General features: G+C 41.2%; 1 protein-coding gene across 1 annotated transcript; it reads left to right on the top strand.

Annotated features, from left to right (window-relative positions):
- The first annotated feature begins 220 nt into the window (after window positions 1-220).
- Window positions 221-18,614, top strand: LOC132889631 (E3 ubiquitin-protein ligase TRIM39-like). Its single transcript, XM_060926331.1, has 7 exons — window positions 221-337; window positions 6,264-6,853; window positions 6,941-7,036; window positions 7,110-7,337; window positions 7,433-7,565; window positions 17,665-17,691; window positions 17,785-18,614. Exons 2-7 carry the CDS (start codon window positions 6,266-6,268, stop codon window positions 18,321-18,323), a joined length of 1,611 nt encoding a protein of 536 aa, XP_060782314.1. The 5' UTR covers window positions 221-337; window positions 6,264-6,265; the 3' UTR covers window positions 18,324-18,614.
- The last annotated feature ends 2,514 nt before the right edge of the window (window positions 18,615-21,128 follow it).

Genomic DNA, 21,128 nt, shown 5'->3' with positions numbered 1-21,128 from the left:
CCACATCATTGCATTCCGTTTTTATTTACAATTTGTGCTTTGTCCCAACTTTTTTGGAATCGGGGTTGTATATATATATATATATATATATGTATGTATGTATGTATGTGTGTGTGTGTGTGTGTGTGTGTGTGTGTACGCCAGCCAACTGGTGGCAAAAATCTGTAACAATTGGGAGTGGCTTCCTGATGTCATTTTCATGAAGTGAAAGTACAGTGCAAAGCTGTTTCTTAAACAGAATCCAGTTCCTTTTACCAGAAACGGAATCTTCATTTTAAGCTTCTTTCCAGGCTTTTGAACAAATACAATTCTAAAGAGGAAAAGTGGCATTTGTAAGGTATGTGTTTTCTAATTTTGCTGTGATCTTTGAAAAAAAAAAAAAATAATACTTTGCTCAACATACTCATGAGCATAAGTTTAAATGTTCCTACAAACTCCAGGGGAACCTCATAAGGAGTTACTGTCAGAATGAAATGTCTCATTATTTATTCGTATGCACTCCCGAAAACTGCATGTTTGGATAAACTCATGTCTGAGCACTTTTTTCGGCTTGTTAAATTTGCTGTTAAAAAAAAAAAAAAAGATTGTTGTGATTTCCTGTCAAAACACTCCATGGTGCTTGGAGAGAAAACCATATGGTAAAAAGTTTTGAAATATGGCACACTGATTGGGGACAGCCCCCTGATTATTTACACCAAGTTTCATGTTTGCACCTTGAGTGTTCAAGTGCCATCAATGGGTTAAATTTGGAGGTGTATTTATGAATGTAACTTTTGAACCATATGCCCAGTTTTCAAAACTGATGCACCTTTGGAATCATTGCCTCAAGCTAAGTTCAACATATCCCATGACATCAATTTCTGCCATTTTTAATTTTATAAAAAAAATGCTTTATATTTAAACATTTAACACATGTTTAAAGTCTTTAATTTTCTGTAAAGCTACTTTGTGACAATGTCTGTTTTAAAAGCACTATACATATAAACTGACTTGACTCAGGATACTACAGTGGTGCTTGAAAGTTTGTGAACCCTTTAGAATTTTCTATATTTCTGCATAAATATGACCTAAAACATCATCAGATTTTCACACAAGTCCTAAAAGTAGATAAAGAGAACCCAGTTAAACAAATGAGACAAAAATATTATACTTGGTCATTTATTTATTGAGGAAAATGATCCAGTATTACATATCTGTGAGTGGCAAAAGTATGTGAACCTTTGCTTTCAGTATCTGGTGTGACCCCCTTGTGTAGCAATAACTGCAATGAAACGTTTGCAGTAACTGTTGATCAGTCCTGCACACCGGCTTGGAGGAATTTTAGCCCGTTCCTCCGTACAGAACAGCTTCAACTCTGGGATGTTGGTGGGTTTCCTCACATGAACTGCTTGCTTCAGGTCCTTCCACAACATTTCGATTGGATTAAGGTCAGGACTTTGACTTGGCCATTCCAAAACATTAACTTTATTCTTCTTTAACCATTCTTTGGTAGAACGACTTGTGTGCTTAGGGTCGTTGCCTTGCTGCATGAACCACCTTCTCTTGAGATTCAGTTCATGGACAGATGTCCTGACATTTTCCTTTAGAATTCGCTGGTATAATTCAGAATTCATTGTTCCATCAATGATGGCAAGCTGTCCTGGCCCAGATGGAGCAAAACAGGCCCAAACCATGATACTACCACCACCATGTTTCACAGATGGGATAAGGTTCTTTAACTGGAATGCAGTGTTTTCCTTTCTCCAAACATAACAGTTCTCATTTAAACCAAAATGTTCTATCTTGGTCTCATCCATCCACAAAACATTTTTCCAATAGCCTTCTGGCTCATCCACATGATCTTTAGCAAACTGCAGACGAGCAGCAATTTTCTTTTTGGAGAGCAGTGGTTTTCTCCTTGCAACCCTGCCATGCACACTATTGTTGTTCAGTGTTCTCCTAATGGTGGACTCATGAACATTAACACTAGCCAATGTGAGAGAGGCCTTCAGTTGCTGAGAAGTTACCCTGGGGTCCTTTGTGACCTCACCGACTATTACACGCCTTGCTCTTGGAGTGATCTTTGTTGGTCAACCACTCCTGGGGAGGGTAACAATGGTCTTGAATTTCCTCCATTTGTACACAATCTGTCTGACTGTGGATTGGTGGAGTCCAAACTCTTTAGAGATGGTTTTGTAACCTTTTCCAGCCTGATGAGCATCAACAACGCTTTTTCTGAGGTCCTCAGAAATCTCCTTTGTTTGTGCCATGATGCACTTCCACAAACATGTGTTGTGAAGATCAGACTTTGATAGATCCCTGTTCTTTAAATAAAACAGGGTGCCCACTCACACCTGATTGTCATCTCATTGACTGAAAACACCTGACTCTAATTTCACCTTCAAATAAATTGCTAATCCTAGTGGTTCACATACTTTTGCCACTCACAGATATGTAACATCGGATCATTTTCCTCAATAAATAAATGACCAAGTATAATATTTTTGTCCCATTTGTTTAACTGGGTTCTCTTTATCTACTTTTAGGACTTGTGTGAAATCTGATGCTGTTTTAGGTCATATTTGTGTAGATATATAGAAAATTCTAAAGGGTTCACAAACTTTCAAGCACCACTGTATGTTGAGGAAGTTCAAAAATGTGACATTTGAACACTAGGGGGCACTGAACTAAGAAAAAATGTGTTTTGGCTTATAACTGTTGATGTGTTTGCCTCAAAAAATGAACTTGTGTCGGCTGATACCATGGGAAGTCCCAAGGCTGGAACATGCCAACTTTTCAAGTCAACACAATTGATTTGTCTGCCATACTGGATTTTCTCATCTCATCTCATTATCTCTAGCCGCTTTATCCTTCTACAGGGTCGCAGGCGAGCTGGAGCCTATCCCAGCTGACTACGGGCGAAAGGCGGGGTACACCCTGGACAAGTCGCCAGGTCATCACAGGGCTGACACATAGACACAGACAACCATTCACACCTACGGTCAATTTAGAGTCACCAGTTAACCTAACCTGCATGTCTTTGGACTGTGGGGGAAACCGGAGCACCCGGAGAAAACCCACGCGGACACGGGGAGAACATGCAAACTCCGCACAGAAAGGCCCTCGCCGGCCACGGGGCTCGAACCCAGGACCTTCTTGCTGTGAGGCGACAGCGCTAACCACTACACCACCATGCCGCCCGCTGTACACCATATTTCATCCAAATCCATTTACTACTTTTTGAGTTACATTAGGAACAGACAAACGGACAGAGGTGGACAAAGTACCCAACTTCATGACTTCAGTCAAAGTACAGATCCCACTGGTCAAATGTTACTCCGATACACGTGAAAGTTGTACAGTCAAATTTTTACTTAAGTTCAAATACTTAAGTACATGCTTTTAAAAATACTTCAGTATTAAAAGTACATTTTCTGTCAACGCAGCGTTGTATTATTGCCACAATGCTTTCAAAATCTAATGCCGTTACCAAAGACAGAAATGTGAATTCACAAAATGAACATATGCTGTGCCATCATGGTGGTTTAATGTTAAGCTAGCTAGTCAGTGAAGCGCCACCTGACATGCTATCTAACTCTTTTCAAACTTAAAATCATATTGGGTAGCTAACACTACTAGAAAAGAAAGATTTCTACATTCTGTTTATTTGGCAAGATTATGCTAAAAAATTTCTGAAAAGACTTCAGATAAGTTAAAATTATTCATGTTAGTGTAACTCCGGGGCGGCACGGTGGTGTAGTGGTTAGCTACAGCTATTAGCTATTAGAAATTGCTATTAGAAATTGCTGTCGCCTCACAGCAAGAAGGTCCAGGTTCAAGCCCTGTGGCCGGCGAGGGCTTTTCTGTGCGGAGTTTGCATGTTCTCCCTGTGTCCGCGTGGGTTTCTTCCGGATGCTCCGGTTTCCCCCCACAGTCCAAAGACATGCAGGTTAGGTTAACTGGTGACTCTAAATTGACCGTAGGTGTGAATGTGAGTGTGAATGGTTGTCTGTGTCTATGTGTCAGCCCTGTGATGACCTGGCGACTTGTCCGGGGTGAACCCCGCCTTTCGCCCGTAGTCAGCTGGGATAGGCTCCAACTTGCCTGCGACCCTGTAGTACAGGATAAAGCGGCTAGAGATAATGAGATGAGATGAGTGTAACTCCGTTTTTACATGCTAACTAACAGTGTCCAAGTTAACTAGCTATGTAACATTAGCTGTGTACAAGGCCATGGCAGCTTGGCAGGCAAATCCATAGAAAATCATTTGACTAACCAGACTGCATAGCTATTGCAACATTATCGCTAGCTCTAAAAGCACAGACAATATAATTGCAAGCTTTCTCTTGGAATAATTTGTTTTCTTTCTGATTACTCCAGATTAAATAACCCATTTAATTTTATACAGAAAAAAAAAAACAATTGCAATATTTCACCTCCATGATTTTATTTCTCATTTGTTACACATTACTATCAAGACTGTACTTAGGGTAGTGGGGGTCCTGGGCTTGAACCATTGTTGGGTCCTGGTATGTACATCAAGACATAAATCTACAACTGCATACATACATACATAAAGCCAGGGTTACGACTGCAGAAATGCACAAGGTAACACAATACTAAAGAAATATGATGATTTTTCAAAAAGGTGACAGATTTGAACAGTGTCTGGTCTCCTCCAAATAATGTCATCAAGGAGAAACCTACATGAACAGGTTAGTTTAGTAATGTGCAGTGTGAATGAGAGTTGGTTGTGTTGAGCTACCCTCAGGTTTTGTCAGATGGTATCATCAGAAGGTTGTTCAAGGACATCAGAAGATCTTGAGAAAATCATTCTATCTCCAGGGATGTACTGCAGCTTGGTCTCTCTGGAATTTAGTTGAACTTCAGGAGCTGTTTTCAATTTAGTTGAAATTGAGGAGCTCTTCTCCCACAGCCACGCCTTTGTAATATGTACAGAATGTGATTTTGCATTGTCTTGTTGAAATCTCCCTGGAAAAGACGTCGTCTTGAAGGCAGCAGATGTTGCTCCAAAATCTTAATGTACTTTTCTGCATTACTGCTCCATCACAGAAGTGTGAGTTACTTTTGCCAAGAGAACTGACACAACCCCATACTGTGACACACCCTGGCTTTTGGACTTATTCCTAGTAACAGTCTGGATGGTCCTTTTTAGTCTTTGGTCCAGAGCACATGGTGTCCATTTCTTTAAAAAAAAGACCGATAATACTGATTTGTCTGACCACAATACACATTTCCACTGTGTGATGGTCCATCCCAGACACCTCCGAGCCCAGAGAAATCGACGGCACTTCTGGATACAGTTAACTTTTTACACAGTGAAGTTTTAACTGGTGTTTGTGGCTGTAACTCCATATTGTAGCCAAAGTAATCCCGATCCCATGTGGTTCTATCAGCTATAGATGAATGATGGTTCTTGATGCAGTGCTGTCTGAGGGATTGGTGATCACTGGTGTTCAGCTTAGGCTTGTGCCCTTGCCCTTTATACACCAAAATTCCTCCAGATTCCTTGAACAGTTTCATGGTATTATACACTGTAGAGGGTGAAATATCCAAATCCCTTCCTATCTTTCTTTGAGAAACATTATTTTAAAACATTTTAATACATTTCTCACACATTTGTTGACAAACTGGAGATCCTCGTCCCATCTTTGCTCCTCAAAGTCAAGGCCTTTCCTGGACACTGATTTTGTACCAAATCAAGATTACAGTCACTTGTTGACATCACCTGTTTCAAATCACATTATTATTTAATTGTTTTCCTTCATTATGAGCCTTAAATTTCCTCATCCCAACTTTTTTTTGAGGAATGTATTAGAGGTCTGAAATGCGGGAATGGATGTACGGTATATTAACAAATGAAATGAAGTGCCCTGTGATGACCTGGCGACTTGTCCAGGGTGTACCCCGCCTTTCGCCCATAGTCAGCTGGGATAGGCTCCAGCTTGCCTGCAACCCTGTAGAACAGGATAAAGCGGCTACAGATTATGAGATGAGATGAGATGAGATGAAGTTGACCAACAAAACATGAAATATCTTGGGTTCAAACTGGCGACAATGAAATACAAGTTAAAGTAAATTGAGAAAGCACTGCATTTTTTTAATTGGCATTTTCCATACTGTCCCAACTTTTTTCGGATTTGGAGTTGTTATAATTCTTGAAAATTTAAAGAAAATATTTTATAAATATTTTTCTAAATCATTTGCAAAAATCATGAAAATATATCATCAGCAATAGCTGTTTCTGTGGTCTTCTGTGTCAGTCATGGCTTCCTCCAGCAGTGTCCTGAGTGAAGATCAGCTCCAGTGTTCCATCTGTCTGGATGTGTTCACTGATCCAGTCTCGACTCCATGTGGACACAACTTCTGTATGATCTGTCTCAATGAGTTCTGGGACAGCAGTTCACACTGTCAGTGTCCAATGTGTAAAACAGATTACCTCGAAAGACCTGAGTTGCGTGTGAACATGTTCATCTCTGGACTTGTTGCTGCATTTAAGAAGTCAGTTCAAGTGAAATCCAGCAGCGCTGCAGATCAGGTTCGCTCAAAGACGAAGAATGTTCTGTGTGACTCCTGCACTGAGGAAAAGCTGGAGGCTCTAAAGTCCTGTCTGCACTGTGGAGTTTCTTTCTGTAACACTCATCTGATGCTCCATAAAACTACACCGAAACTCATGAAGCACAAACTGATGGATCCTGTGGAGAATCTGGAGGACTACATCTGCCAGAAACATGACAGACCCCTGGAGCTGTTCTGTAGAGACGACCAGACACATGTGTGTCAGTTCTGTACTGAAGGAGAGCACAGAACTCACAACACTGTTTCTATATGGATGGAAGTTGTCTCAAAGAAGGTAACAAAGTTTTAGAGAACTAATAATATATAATTTAACTTTCCTCAAATAATCAGTGATTTTTGTATGACTGTCTTTTTCTCATAGAGTGAGTTGTGGTTTATGCAAGTAGAAGTTCAGCAGATGATCCAGGAGCGACTGAGGAAGATTGAGGGAATCAAACATTCTGTAGCACTCAAAAATGTAAGTCTAAAATAAGTTTTTAGTGTTCATTAAAGCATAAAATACTGAATTATTTTTATTGCTCTCCTTTCAGAAAATCACAGAGAAAGTAGACATTGTGGAGATCTTCAGTGCTCTGATGCGCTGCATTGAGAGAAGCCAGGCTGAGCTACCTAAGGTGATGGAGGAGAAGCAGGAAGCAGCAGAGATGCAGGCTGAAGAGTTCATTAAAGAGCTGGAGCAGGAAATCACTGAGCTAAAGAGGAGAAACACTGAGCTGGAGCAGCTCTCACACACTGAGGATCACCTCCACTTCCTCCAGGTCAGAGTCCCTCTGTTTCTCAATAGCAATGCAGCACATGACAGGACAGCAGTCCCCATGCTGAGGGATTTCTCCTCTCTCCTGCTGTACTGTAGATTTACCCGTCACTCCGCATCCCTCCACACACCAAGAACTGGACTGATTTCAGCATTAACTCTCATCTGAGTGTGATAACTCTGATCAGAAAGATGATTCAGGAGATGCTCAGGATGGAAGTAGACAAGATTGGTGAGATCATTAAGTATTTACTGATTCATAAAATCCTTGTATTTTCACAAACTGGCCTCTTAGGAAGAACTAGACTGCTTATAATTTACCATGAAAAAAAAATTAACATAATTTTTATTTGGTGCATTGGGACATGATCATGGTCTGGGATATATTAGACAGGAAGTGAAGAGTCAATTCCCATAGTTGATGTGATGGATGCAGGAGACTTTGAGAAAGGCCAAATTGTTATGGATAGGTTGGAGCCCCATCTCCGAAATGGCAAGACTTGTGAGGTGTTCCTGGTCAGCAGTGGTGAGTACCTACTGCCAGGGTGATAGGTGCCCAAGGCTTATTGATGCTTGAAGGCAGTGAAGGCTAATTTGTCTGGTCTAAACTGACAGAAAGGCTACTATGGTGCAAGTCACAGAATTTTAATGATGGTTACAGGAGGAATGTGTTGCAACACACAATGCATTGCATCCTGCTTTGTATGGGGCTGCATAGCTGCAGACCATTCAGAGTGCCCATGTTAACCCCATACCATTGAAAGCATGGTATAATGGGCACATGCAATCATTGGATATGGCTCTTGAAGGTCACTTGGTCCAATGAGTCCCATTTTCTTTCATCAGATAGATGGCCGATTATACAATGCCTTGAAAAAGTATTCATACCCCTTGAACTTTTTCACATTTTTCCACCTTACAACCACGAACTTAAAAGTTTTTTATTGAGATTTTATGTGATAGACCAACACAGAGTAGCACATAATTGTGAAGTGAAATGAAAATGATAAATGGTCTTCAAAATTTTAAACAAATAAAAATCTGAAAAATGTGGTGTGCATTAGTATTCAGCCCCCCTGCGTCAATACTTTGTAGAACCACCTTTTGCTGCAATTACAGCTGCAAGTCTTTTGTGGTATGTCTCTACCAGCTTTGCACATCTAGACACTGAAATTTTTGCCCATTCTTCTTTGCAAAATAGCTCAAGATCAGCCAGATTGGATGGAGAATGTCTGTGAACAGCAATTTTCAAGTCTTACCACAGATGCTCAATGGGATTTACGTAGGTCTAGATTTTGACTGGGCCATTCTAACACATGAATCTTCTTTGATTTAAACCATTCCATTGTAGCTCTGGCTGTATGTTTAGGGCACTGGCGGCTCGTTAATAGCGGCAATTTGGGCGACGCACTCCCAAACAGGGAGGGAGATTTTTTTTTTATCTACTCCTACTACCACGGCAACAGTAATGTCATTGTCCAATCAGGCTAAGGTCGCGCCTGGTGTAGCCACGCCCTTTTGGTGCGATTTCTGTCAGGTTCAGATTTGCCCCAAAATCTCCCATTGACAGTAATGGTACTTACATTTTTTTCGAAAATCATGCTCCCAATGCATTTTCTATTAGGTTTTATGTGCTCGCACGAGCAGCGTGTTTATGTCATACGCCTGTTGCGCCGTGCAAGTGTTGCCAGATTGGGCGGTTTTAAGTGCATTTTAGCGGGTTTTGAACATAATTTTGGGCTGGAAAACGCAACTTGCGCGGGAAATGTGTGAACATTCTATGAAGAAGATGGCGAGTGTTGAGTGCAACAATACGATAGTGTCTCTGAAAGAAGTTCCCTTTAGTCGTCGTACCAGTGAGGAGAAAACGGCAATCAAACAGCTAGGACCTCCTAGACCGAATTTAAACATCAAGCAAGTGTCTACGAAGGGGGAGAAGACCCACTCAAGAGGTTTTAACAAGAACTGGTACCACTGGAAAACTTGGCTAGCTGGCTGTGATGTAGTCAGTGCTCTTTTTTGCTCCCCTTGCGTTCTCTTCCACCCTGGAAGTAGCACAGCAGACGGTACAGTGATATCTGATATTTGAATTTACTAGGCAAAAGGTTTTTTTTTTTTTTTGTGTGTGTGTGTGTGTGTGTGTGTGTGTGTGTGTGTTACCAATGGCAGTTTAACATTGCCATGCTTGGAATATTTCAGTAGCCTCAAGTTCTCTCTGACTTGGTGTAAATTATTTTCAGTTTTTATATATTGTACAGTATGTGTGTTCATTGGAGCCAGCAGCACCTTACCTTTTTTCCAACTTGTTAAGACAAGTTGCACTGACTACAAAACCTTGTGTAACCTTGTGTGTATATAGCTAAATAACTAAAGCCTTTTGTGTTCATTGACATGCTTGTAATACTTTAAATTTCTTTTTAAGGCATGTCTTTCTGGAGGAATTCTTGGGGAAAAAAACTGCAGAATTTATTTAGAATTATTATTTGTTGTTGTTAAAATGGTGCAATTCCATATAAAAAAAAACACACAAAATTAAGCTGCACATGTTTGTTTGATGGTTATGCTTTTCTTCATCTTTTTCAAAACTTAAATAAACACTTGTTTTGGATTTATATCCTGCCACTTAATTGCATTCTTTAGAATGAAGAAATTAGAATATGTTTATAATTAAGAATTTGTGTCCTTATTATAGAATACTGGAAAAATATGAGAAAATAAATGAGTAATGTAATATTAATTGATTGTGATGCCAAATGTTTTGCTTTGAAGGCTTCACAATGAATCTTCCTTAGTTTTAGCCTGGCAAGCTAGGCTACCTTAGTTTGCCACCTTTAACTTGTTTAGTGTTGTCACCTAGTGGAGAGAAAAGATATTGTCTATATTGATATCTGAATTTACCAGGCAAAAACAAGTTCGGCCAATTGATTTGCTACCTAGGTCAATTTACTTCAGTCCTGTGGACATTTATGGTCCGTGTAGACATAACGGGGGAAAATTGCCCCCCCTGAAAAAAAATTCAGGAGCCGCCACTGGTTTAGGGTCATTGTCTTGCTGGAAGGTGAATCTCCTTCCCAGTCTCAAGTCTTTTGCAGCCTCCAACAGGTTTTCTTCCAGGATTGCCCTGTATTCTGTATTTAGCTCCATCCAACTTCCCATCAACTCTGGCCAGCTTACCTGTCCCTGCTGAAGAAAAGCATCCCCATAGCATGATGCTGCCACCACCATGTTTCACAGTGGGGATGGTGTGTGCAGGGTGATGAGCAGTGTTAGTTTTCCGCCACAGATAGCGCTTTGCATTTAGGCCAAAATGTTCAACTTTGGTCTCATCTGACCAAAGCACCTTCTTCCACATGTTTGCTGTGTCCCCTACATGGCTTCTGGCAAACTGCAAATGGGACTTCTTACGCCTGTCTTTCAACAATGGCTTTCTTCTTGCCACTCTTCCAAAAAGGCCAGATTTGTGGAGTGTACGACTTATAGACCCTTTTCACTCACGTGACCTTCGTAAACGCGACCATCATTTTGGACATGAAGAAATAATGGTTTATGGCACAGACCCTTTCGGTTCTCGCTCATCTAGCTGCTACAATGACTGCTTAGACTGCAACAATAATACCTAACACACATTTAAGTATCCATCATAAAGACGTGAAACTCGTCGAGTGACGAGTGTGTTCATTGATAAGCTAACACAATCTAAAAGTAGACATACCATCACACTGCCCTGGCGCTGTGTACAGTTTACCTTCTATGGTTTGTGCACTCACTATTTGCCATTACTGTCTCCAACCCAGTGTTCGAACTATGCCGATATTTTCAGGGGGTCCCTTTTTTTCCCTTGGGGGGGGGAGGGGGGGTGCGCTTGTGCTTGTCTCAGAGCGCGGATCTCCAAACATATGAGAAGCCTATCTTACGCACATATCACACGGACTCCACACCTCCACACACGCATCGCATCTGAAGTCATAACTCATCAGGGGAAATCATGTCCGCATTGGCATGTTCAAAAAACAACCTCGCGTCAACAATGATACCACACGCAAGAAAAAAAAAAAAACAGTCAGGCTACTCAACACATCTGATCCACAGCAGTACCAAAGCATCACTGGAAATCATGTCAACAACCAATCTTCCATTTCAACACGCGTCAACAAACAAATGGCACCACAAACATGAACGAATCAGTCAGGCTACCGATTCCAAACCCACAGCAGACGAATAATTAAATGCATCTTACCTTAAAGCAGAATCGACCACAAAGGAAGTCTGTTGGCACTATTGGCACACTTCCTTTCTACTAGTTTGTGTCCCCAACCTGGCAGCAGCAGTCGTTGTCATATCGGTTTATTTTATCTTTGATGTAAACACAACACTTCGGATATGCAAATGCTTCCCGTTACACACGATTGCTATGTCAATAAACGTCATTTTGCCAATATTTTAGAGACCATCCATCTTCTCCATCGGTCAGCATCTGTCGGGATCCGATAAAATGATAAATCTTGCCTTGTGTGTTGATGGTTACTACATCCAGGTGCACAACAATATAATGGCATGATGGAAGTCTTGCTGAAAGTAAAAACTTTCTTTGATGGTTATATTCCTTTCGATGCTTCGCCGTCGTTCCTCGTTGTTGGCTGTGGTAGACTACTGGTAGTTCATGTCCAAAATGGTGGCCGCGTTTGTAGTGACGTCACGTGGGAAGGGTCTATAGTTGTCCTGTGCACAGATTCTCCCACCTGAGCTGTGGATTGCTGCAGCTCCTCCAGAGTGATCATGGGCCTCTCGGCTGCTTCTCTGACCAGTGCTCTCCTTGCTCGCTCTGGCAGTTTAGGTGGACAGCCATGTCTTGGTAGATTTGCAGTTGTGCCATACTTTTTCCATTTTTGAATGATGGATTGAACAGTGCTTCTTGAGATGTTCAGAGCTTGGGATTTTTTTTTTTTTTATAACCTAACCCTGCTTTAAACTTCTCCAGAACTTTATCCCTGACCTGTCTGGTGAGTTCTTTGGTCTTCATGATGCTGTTTGTTCTTCAGTGTTCTCTAACAAACCACTGAGGCCTTCACAGAACAAGTGTATTTATGCTGAGAGTAAATTATACACAGTAGGACTCTATTAACTAATTAGATGACTTCTGAAGGCAATTGATTGCACTGGATTGTATTTAGAGGTATCAGAGGACGGGGGCTGAATACTAATGCACACCACATTTTTCAGATTTTTATTTGTTTAAAATTTTGAAGACCATTTATCATTTTCGTTTCACTTCACAATTCTGTGCTACTCTGTGTTGGTCTATCACATAAAATCTCAATAAAAAACTTTTAAGTTCGTGGTTGTAAGGTGGAAAAATGTGAAAAAGTTCAAGGGGTATGAATACTTTTTTCAAGGCACTGTATGTGCGCTGTATACCTGTGATATGTACCAACAACCTAAATGTTTTTTCAGACCAAGTGCACCCCATCATGGTACTGGTATTCCCTAATGGCAGTGGCCTCTTGTAGCACCCTGCCACACTGCACATATCTTTCAAGAATGGTTTGAGAAACATGACAGAGTGTTCAAAGTGTTGCCCTGGCCTCCAAATTCTAAAGATCTCAATACAATCAAGCCTCTGTGGGATGTGCTGGATCCACAGTGTCTCCACCTTGCAACTCTCTCAACTTCAAAGATCTGCTGCAAATATTTTGATGTCGGATACCACAGCACAACTTCATAGGTCTTGTAGATTCATGTGTTTGTGACAAGCCAGAGTTCCAACACCATATCAGGGAGGTCATAGTCCAGCTGCAGTCATTAGTTTACATACATTTGTGGTCAGAAGTTTACATACAGTGACATAAATGTCATCTTGGATATGAATGTCATGGGAATATTTGGGCTTTCAGTAATTTCTCTGAACTGTTCTTTTTCTGTGGCAGAATGATTGTACAGCATACAGCTTTAATTAAAAAAAAACACTAGAATTTGGTGCACACGTTTTAATTTTCTTTGGGTTTTCTGAAATCAACACAGGGTCAAAATTATACATACATGGTCAAAAATATACGTACAACACACCTAATATTTGGGTAAAATGTTTCTTTGCAAGATTCACCTTGACCAAACATTTTTGTTTACCATGAACAAGCTTCTGGCAGAATTTTGGTTGGATATTTCACAACTCTTCATGGTAGAATTTAATTATTATTTTTTCTTGGCATGGACTCGACTTATAAACAACCGACGGACTACACGGCTCATTTTTCTAATGAACAGATAACTAGATATATGTCTAAAATAAACGACCTACAGATTAGTGACCCTTATCGCTTACCGGACGTAGTTTTCACGACCGTGTCAGTGAATACTGAACTGCCAGAGGTGGAATACCCAGACGCGTATAATTACCTCATTAACTTTGCCTCGCTGTTCAGTGGTGAAGCACTGCGTGCTTATAAATCTCTGGACAGTTATCTTTACAGACATTCAGGATTTGTCAGTGACTCAGCCCCCCCTCAGATGTGGCATCTTGTAAACAAGAAAAAAACAATCCTCATTGGACGGGTAAGTCACTTAAGTATTGAGTATAGCACTGACCAGCCGATTATAGAATAGAATAGAATAAGGTAATTCCAGCTGTAATTCCAAATCGTCCGTTTTGTTTACCATGGATCTGGCGTTGGAGAGGGAGCGGCTTAGCAGTGGAGATTTGAGTGGCTGTTTTCTGAGCTTAGTCAACAGGCCGGCTCTGCAGCCTCGGTTTTGCTTCCTCTCCCGGCGCCGCCTCCTTCGCTTTGCTTCCGATAACAATCCACGGAGACCCCGCTGGTCTCGCTATCTCGTCCGGAATGTTGTGCATGCGATGGAAATCGCTACAAACAGTCATTTTCTGCTGGAAACCAATGTCCAGTAAGTCCATATGGTTGTAGTGGATATTGAAGTCCGGTACAGACAAACAACACGCAAAAATACACACAAAAAACATAAAAAACGTGCACAGGTAGGGAGAGCTTGTAGCCGCAGCCGTTGTAGTAGAATTGTATATAGTAGGGTTTTCCAGAAGAAAAGGTAGAAGTACAGTAGAAGCAGAAGTAGAAGGCGGAAATATGGCGTTTGACTGACAAGATGATTTCTGTCACAATCTGGATCGGCTGTGACATCACATGCAAGTGCTCCACAGGGAAGATGGCCTCCAGCAGGGCAGGACTGAATTCCTGTCCCGGATCCGGCCTGGAGCCAGCATGGAAGTCCCACAAACTCAGGCATGGATGGACTGGACCAGACTGTGGCAAATGTTAGCCTGCTTTATCTTCTACAACCAGCTCTGATGCGTGTTTGGATTCATTGTCCTGTTGTAACTCCCAAGTCCCAAGTTGTGTTCAAGTTTCTGATGGTTTATGCTGAAGAATTCTGAGGTAGTCCTCCTTCTTCATTATTCCATCCACTTTGTGCAATGAACCAGTTTCACTGGCTGTAAAACAGCCCCAGAGCATGATAATCCTACCACCACCACCAGCTAGTACACTGTCCCTCTGTACATGGTGGTCATTGTGGCCAAACAACTCAATCTTTGTCTCATCTGACCATACAGCTATCCTCCAGAAGGCTTTTTCTTTGTTCGTGTGGTCAGCTTCAAACTTTAGTTAAGCTTGAAGGTGTCAATTTTGGAGCAGGGGGTTATTTCTTGGATAGCAGCCTCTTAGTCCATGGTGATCTGAACTGTAGACAGTAATCCATCAGCTTCCAGTTCATGGCAGGGCTGTGCCATGGTGGTTCCTGGGTTGTTCCTGACCATTCAAACCAATTTCCTTTCAGCTGAGGGTGACAGTTTGGGTTTTCTTGAAGCAAAGTGGCTTGGCAAAGTGACTACACCTCACAATAACTTGGATACAATTGCTTGAACTGATCTTGGAATTTGCAGTTGTTTAGAAATGGCTCCAAGAGACATTCCGGAGTTGTGTAAATCTGCAATCCTCTTTCTCAGATTTGCACTGAGCTCCTTGGACTTTCCCACTGTATTGTGTGTTGGTCAATCTAATGAGAATGAGTGCTGTAAACAAACCCTTTTTATGAAGGCACAGAAAAGCTACCAGCTGTAGTCCATCATGATCACTAACAGGAAGTTAAGAGACCTTGGCCTTGGCAAGATAAGAGACATTTTGGAAGTTTCAGCACCTCTGAATTAATAATCTAAGTGAGCGTATGTAAATTTTTGACCATGTATGTATAATTTTGACCCTGTGTTGATTTCAGAAAACCCAAAGAAAATTAAACTTGTGCACCAAATTCTCTTTTTTTTTTTTTTTTTATTAAAGCTGTATGCTGTACAATAATTCTACCACAGAAAAAGAACAGTTCAGAGAAATTACTGAAAGCCCAAATATTGCCATGACATTCATATCCAAGATGACATTCAGGTCACTGTATGATAACTTCTGACCACAACTGTACAAGGGCATGAATGTCATGGCAATATTGGGGTTTCAGTCATATCTCTGAAATATTCTGTTTATGTGACAGAATGATTGTACACAACACATCTTTAAGAGAAAACAAAACAGGAATTTGGTCCGCAAGATTTAATTTATTTTGGGTTTTCTGAAATCCAGACAGAGTCATTGCACAAATTACACATACAGGGTAAAAAATTTACATGCACAACTAGGTTATTAATTCAGTGGTGCTGAAATGTCTAAACTTGAGAAAGCCCTCTTAACTTGCTGTTAGTGATCAAGATTCATGACAGCTGATAGCTTCTCTGTGCACAACAATGATACTCATTGGATTGACCAACACAGTACAGTGGGAAAGTCCAAGGAGTTCACTGCAGATCTGAGAAAGAGGATCATTGATTTACACAAGTCAGGAAAGTCTCTTGGTGCCATATTGAAACAACTGCTGAAAAAGGTGAATGCTCAAACAGAAAGGTCTCATCTCATCTCATCTCATCTCATTATCTCTAGCCGCTTTATCCTTCTACAGGGTCGCAGGCAAGCTGGAGCCTATCCCAGCTGACTATGGGCGAAAGGCGGGGTACACCCTGGACAAGTCGCCAGGTCATCACAGGGCTGACACATAGACAACCATTCACACTCACATTCATACCTACGGTCAATTTAGAGTCACCAGTTAACCTAACCTGCATGTCTTTGGACTGTGGGGGAAACCGGAGCACCCGGAGGAAACCCACGCGGACACGGGGAGAACATGCAAACTCCACACAGAAGGGCCCTCGCCGGCCCCGGGGCTCGAACCCAGGACCTTCTTGCTGTGAGGCGACAGCGCTAACCACTACACCACCATGCCGCCCCAAACAGAAAGGTGTCAGCATTAATTTTTTTTCAGCAGTTTGTGCTGCAGTTGCTCTTCTGTGGGATTGGACCATATGGGCTAGCCTTTGTGCCCCATGCGAATCAGTGAGCCTTCGACACCCATGACCCTGTAGCCGGTTCACTGGTTGTCCTTCCTTGGACCACTTTTGGTAGGTACTAACCACTGCATACTGGGAACACCCCCACCAGATGTGTGATTTTGGAGATGCTCAGACCCAGTCATCCAGCCATCACAATTTAACCCTTGTCAAAGTTGCTCAGATCTTTACACTTGCCTATATTTCCTGCTTTCAACATATCAACTTCAAGAACTAACTGTTCTCTTGCTGCCTAATATATCCCACCCTTTCACAGGTGCCATTGTTTTAACATAATCAGTGTACACTACCGTTCAAAAGTTTGGGGTCATCCAGACAATTTTGTGTTTTCCATGAAAAGTCACACTTTTATTTACCACCATAAGTTGTAAAATGAATAGAAAATATAGTCAAGACATTTTTCTGGCCATTTTGAGCATTTAATTGACCCCACAAATGTGATGCTCCAGAAACTCAATCTGCTCAAAGGAAGGTCAGTTTTATAGCTTCTCTAAAGAGCTAAACTGTTTTCAGCTGTGCTAACATGATTGTACAAGGGTTTCCTAATCATCCATTAGCCTTCTGAGGCAATGAGCAAACACATTGTACCATTAGAACACTGGAGTGAGAGTTGCTGGAAATGGGCCTCTATACACCTATGGAGATATTGCACCAAAAACCAGACATTTGCAGCTAGAATAGTCATTTACCACATTAGCAATGTATAGAGTGGATTTCTGATTAGTTTAAAGTGATCTTCATTGAAAAGAACAGTGCTTTTCTTTCAAAAATAAGGACATTTCAAAGTGACCCCAAACTTTTGAACGGTAGTGTAATTCACTTTACCTGTCAGTGCCCCATCGTAATTTTAGGCATTTAATACGACACATTAAATTCTACTCGCAAATAATATTATCCACTATTCTCTTCCAAACAGAACTAAAAGGACTTCAGCAATATGCAGGTGTGTGAGCTTTAACCTATCCCATTAATAAATATTCACTATTACACAATGTGTACTGTTACAGTAAATATAAACTGTGTTTCTGTCTCTCAGTGGATGTGACTCTGGATCCTGATACAGCGTGTCCTGTTCTCATCCTGTCTGATGATGGGAAACAAGTTACATGTGGAGACACAGAACAGGATCTCCCTGATAACCCAGAGAGGTTTGATATTTGTGTCTCTGTGCTGGGAAAGGAGGGATTCTCCTCAGGGAGATTTTACTATGAGGTGCAGGTCAGAGGGAAGACTAAGTGGGATTTAGGAGTGACCAGAGAGTCCATTAACAGGAAAGGGGAGATTACAGCCAGTCCTGAAGATGGATACTGGAGTGTGCGTCTGAGGAATGAGACTGAATATGAGGCTCTGGACTCTCCTCGTGTCTCCCTCTCCTTGAAACAGGCTCCTCAGAAGGTGGGGGTGTTTGTGGATTATGAAGAGGGTCTGATCTCCTTTTATGACACTGATGCAAAATCTCATATCTACTCTTTCACTGGTCAGACTTTCACTGAGAAACTTTATCCATTATTCAGCCCCGGTCTCAATGATGGAGGCGAAAATTCAGCACCACTGATCATCTGCCCTGTTAATTAGTCTGATAATATTTGTTGGATTTAAATCTCTGTTAGCATCCATGCCATGGATGTTAGTGTTTTGTTAACTTTATCATTCTTCTGACCATATTTCATGTAAAAAAAAAAAGCAAAAATATTTGTTCTTCAATGGTTATCCAGATCCTTTGACAGTCTCCACTGGTGTAAAAGCAGATCTGAATGATGAATGTGTTTCAAACACTTTTGATATTATCCTGTTTTTCCTGTTCTTCTGTAAACTCAAGCCTGTTCATGAGTTGGCTTGCTCAAAATAAACAAAACAGATCACATATTTGAAAGTTTTCTCTGCAAAACAAGAATGTCCCAGCCATGCCAGCTGATTTCATTAATTCGAAACACAGTAAATTATACACAATAATAAGACAACAACTTAATACAATCAAAAGCAAGTCTCATCTCATCTCATTATCTCTTGCCGCTTTATCCTGTTCTACAGGGTCGCAGGCAAGCTGGAGCCTATCCCAGCTGACTACGGGCGAAAGGCGGGGTACACCCTGGACAAGTCGCCAGGTCATCACAGGGCTGACACATAGACACAGACAACCATTCACACTCACATTCACACCTACGGTCAATTTAGAGTCACCAGTTAACCTAACCTGCATGTCTTTGGACTGTGGGGGAAACCGGAGCACCCGGAGGAAACCCACGCGGACACGGGGAGAACATGCAAACTCCGCACAGAAAGGCCCTCGCCGGCCCCGGGGCTCGAACCCAGGACCTTCTTGCTGTGAGGCGACAGCGCTAACCACTACACCACCGTGCCGCCCCCAAAAGCAAGTCATTGCAGTAAAATATTTCCATTCAAGCTAGTTGTGGTTAAAAAAGCCTGGCAACAACTGATCTCATCTCATCTCATCTCATCTCATTATCTCTAGCCGCTTTATCCTTCTACAGGGTCGCAGGCAAGCTGGAGCCTATCCCAGCTGACTACGGGCGAAAGGCGCAACAACTGATATCTTGAGAATAAAGAGGAAAATGAAACTGCAGCATGTTCAGATTCAGTTCCTACAAATAAAATAGCCATATGTTGGAATCATTGTTTTGACACTATACAGTGGATATAAAAAGTGTACACACCCTGTTAAAATGATCGGGTTTTTCTGATGTAAAAAAATGAGACCACGATAAATAATTTCAAAACTTTTCCCACCTTTAATGTGACCTATAACCTGTACAATTCAACTGAAAAACAAACAAATCTGTTAGGGTGAAAAAGATAAAAAAAAAAAAGTACAATAAGTTGGTTGCATAAGTGTGCACACCCTTAAACTAATGCTTTGTTGAAGCACCTTTTAATTTAATTACAGCATTCAGTCTTTTTGGGTCGGAGTCTATCAGCCTGCCACATCCAGACTTGACAATATTTGCCCACTCTTCCTTGCAAAAACGCTCCAAATATGTCAGATTGTGAGGGCGTCTCTTGTGCACAGCCCTCTTCAGGTCACCCCACAGATTTTCAATTGGATTTAGGTCTGGGCTCTGGCTGCGCCATTCCAGAACTTTTTTTGAGGTCATTGTCATGCTGAAAGATGAAATTCCTCTTCAAGTTCAGCTTTCTAACAGACACCTGAAGGTTTGGGGCTAAAATTGACTGGTATTTAGAACTGTTCATAATTCCCTCCACCTTGACTAAAGCCCCTGTTCCAGCTGAAGAAAAACAAGCCCAAAACATGATGCCGCCACCACCACGCTTCACCGTGGGTATGGGGTTCTTTTGGTGATGCGCAGTGGTGTTTTTGTGCCAAACATACCTTTTGGAATTGTGGCCAAAATGTTCAACCTTGGTTTCATCAGACCCAGTGGCGGCTGGTCGTCTTTCAAACAGGGGAGGCTGGTCGCTTACGATATTTCCAGATTTTAAAAGAAAAAAGAAAAAACACATCAATTTTGCGCATACTCTTGCCTCTGATCTGGCTGATTGTTGGCAGGGTCACAAACTGTGAAATAACAGGTTCTTTTGGCCCATTAGCCTACTGTCCAATATACATGATGGTGGTGTTGGGGGGGTATATTTTAACATTTTATATTTTAAAATTGTGGCATGTTGTTTAAAAATTGATCATTATTGGGTGCCACACATTTCATTCAATGACACTTTCCCTATATTTTACTTATTTTGACTGAGAAATGTTTTATTGACAATTTTGATAACCCTTCACTTTTAATCCAGGTCTGTAGTGTGAAATGTTCTCGGCTCTGTTTTTGTTTAAAAATGTTTTCCAAATTGTAGCTGTGTTTTAATTCATATCCAGAAAAATATATATTCCAATATAATATACTCAGCATAAACATTTTAAATAGATTCTATATTTTTGGTCCATCCATGACATATTACTAAAGTAGCCTATTTACTGTTGTTGATGTGGGTCACTTGCTGTTAGCCAATTCACTTTCTCGTACCAGGAGAGCTGAAAGGAACGAGTATTATTCCCTACCTTTTTCACCAAGTCAATTTGAGGCGTTGGTCTACCCTGCTCTTTAATTTTAATTTTTTCCTCGAAAGGAAGACTGGCAAATGGCTTCACCAAAATTAAATCAGCAATGCTTGGCATCCGTGCGCAGCTTTCTTGCTAGCTGACTAGCCCCCTCAAGTTCAAGTTCAGTCACTCAAATAAACAAAATTTCTGGAACTAAGATAGCAAAGTTGACAACACTATATTTACACTTTATTTACAATGAAAATATATACAAACTAAAAAGCTGGTAGAAACCGTATGTAATGAATGAAATCGAAATGTAAGCTGATCTCTTACAATACACCACAGCACTTGCGAATCCGCAT

Source organism: Neoarius graeffei, chromosome 1, assembly GCF_027579695.1.
Source record: "Neoarius graeffei isolate fNeoGra1 chromosome 1, fNeoGra1.pri, whole genome shotgun sequence".
NCBI classification, from domain to species: Eukaryota; Metazoa; Chordata; class Actinopteri; order Siluriformes; family Ariidae; genus Neoarius; species Neoarius graeffei.
The sequence above is the reverse complement of the archived record's forward strand: the minus strand, read 5'-3'. Positions and strand labels throughout refer to the sequence as shown.

Coding starts and splice junctions, on each gene's coding strand:
- LOC132889631 (XM_060926331.1), top strand. CDS start 6,266: ATGGCTTCCTCCAGCAGTGTCCTGAGTGAAGATCAGCTCCAGTGTTCC. Junction 7,338..7,432: donor ATCACCTCCACTTCCTCCAG/GTCAGAGTCCCT, acceptor GCTGTACTGTAG/ATTTACCCGTCACTCCGCAT. Junction 17,692..17,784: donor AGGACTTCAGCAATATGCAG/GTGTGTGAGCTT, acceptor TCTGTCTCTCAG/TGGATGTGACTCTGGATCCT.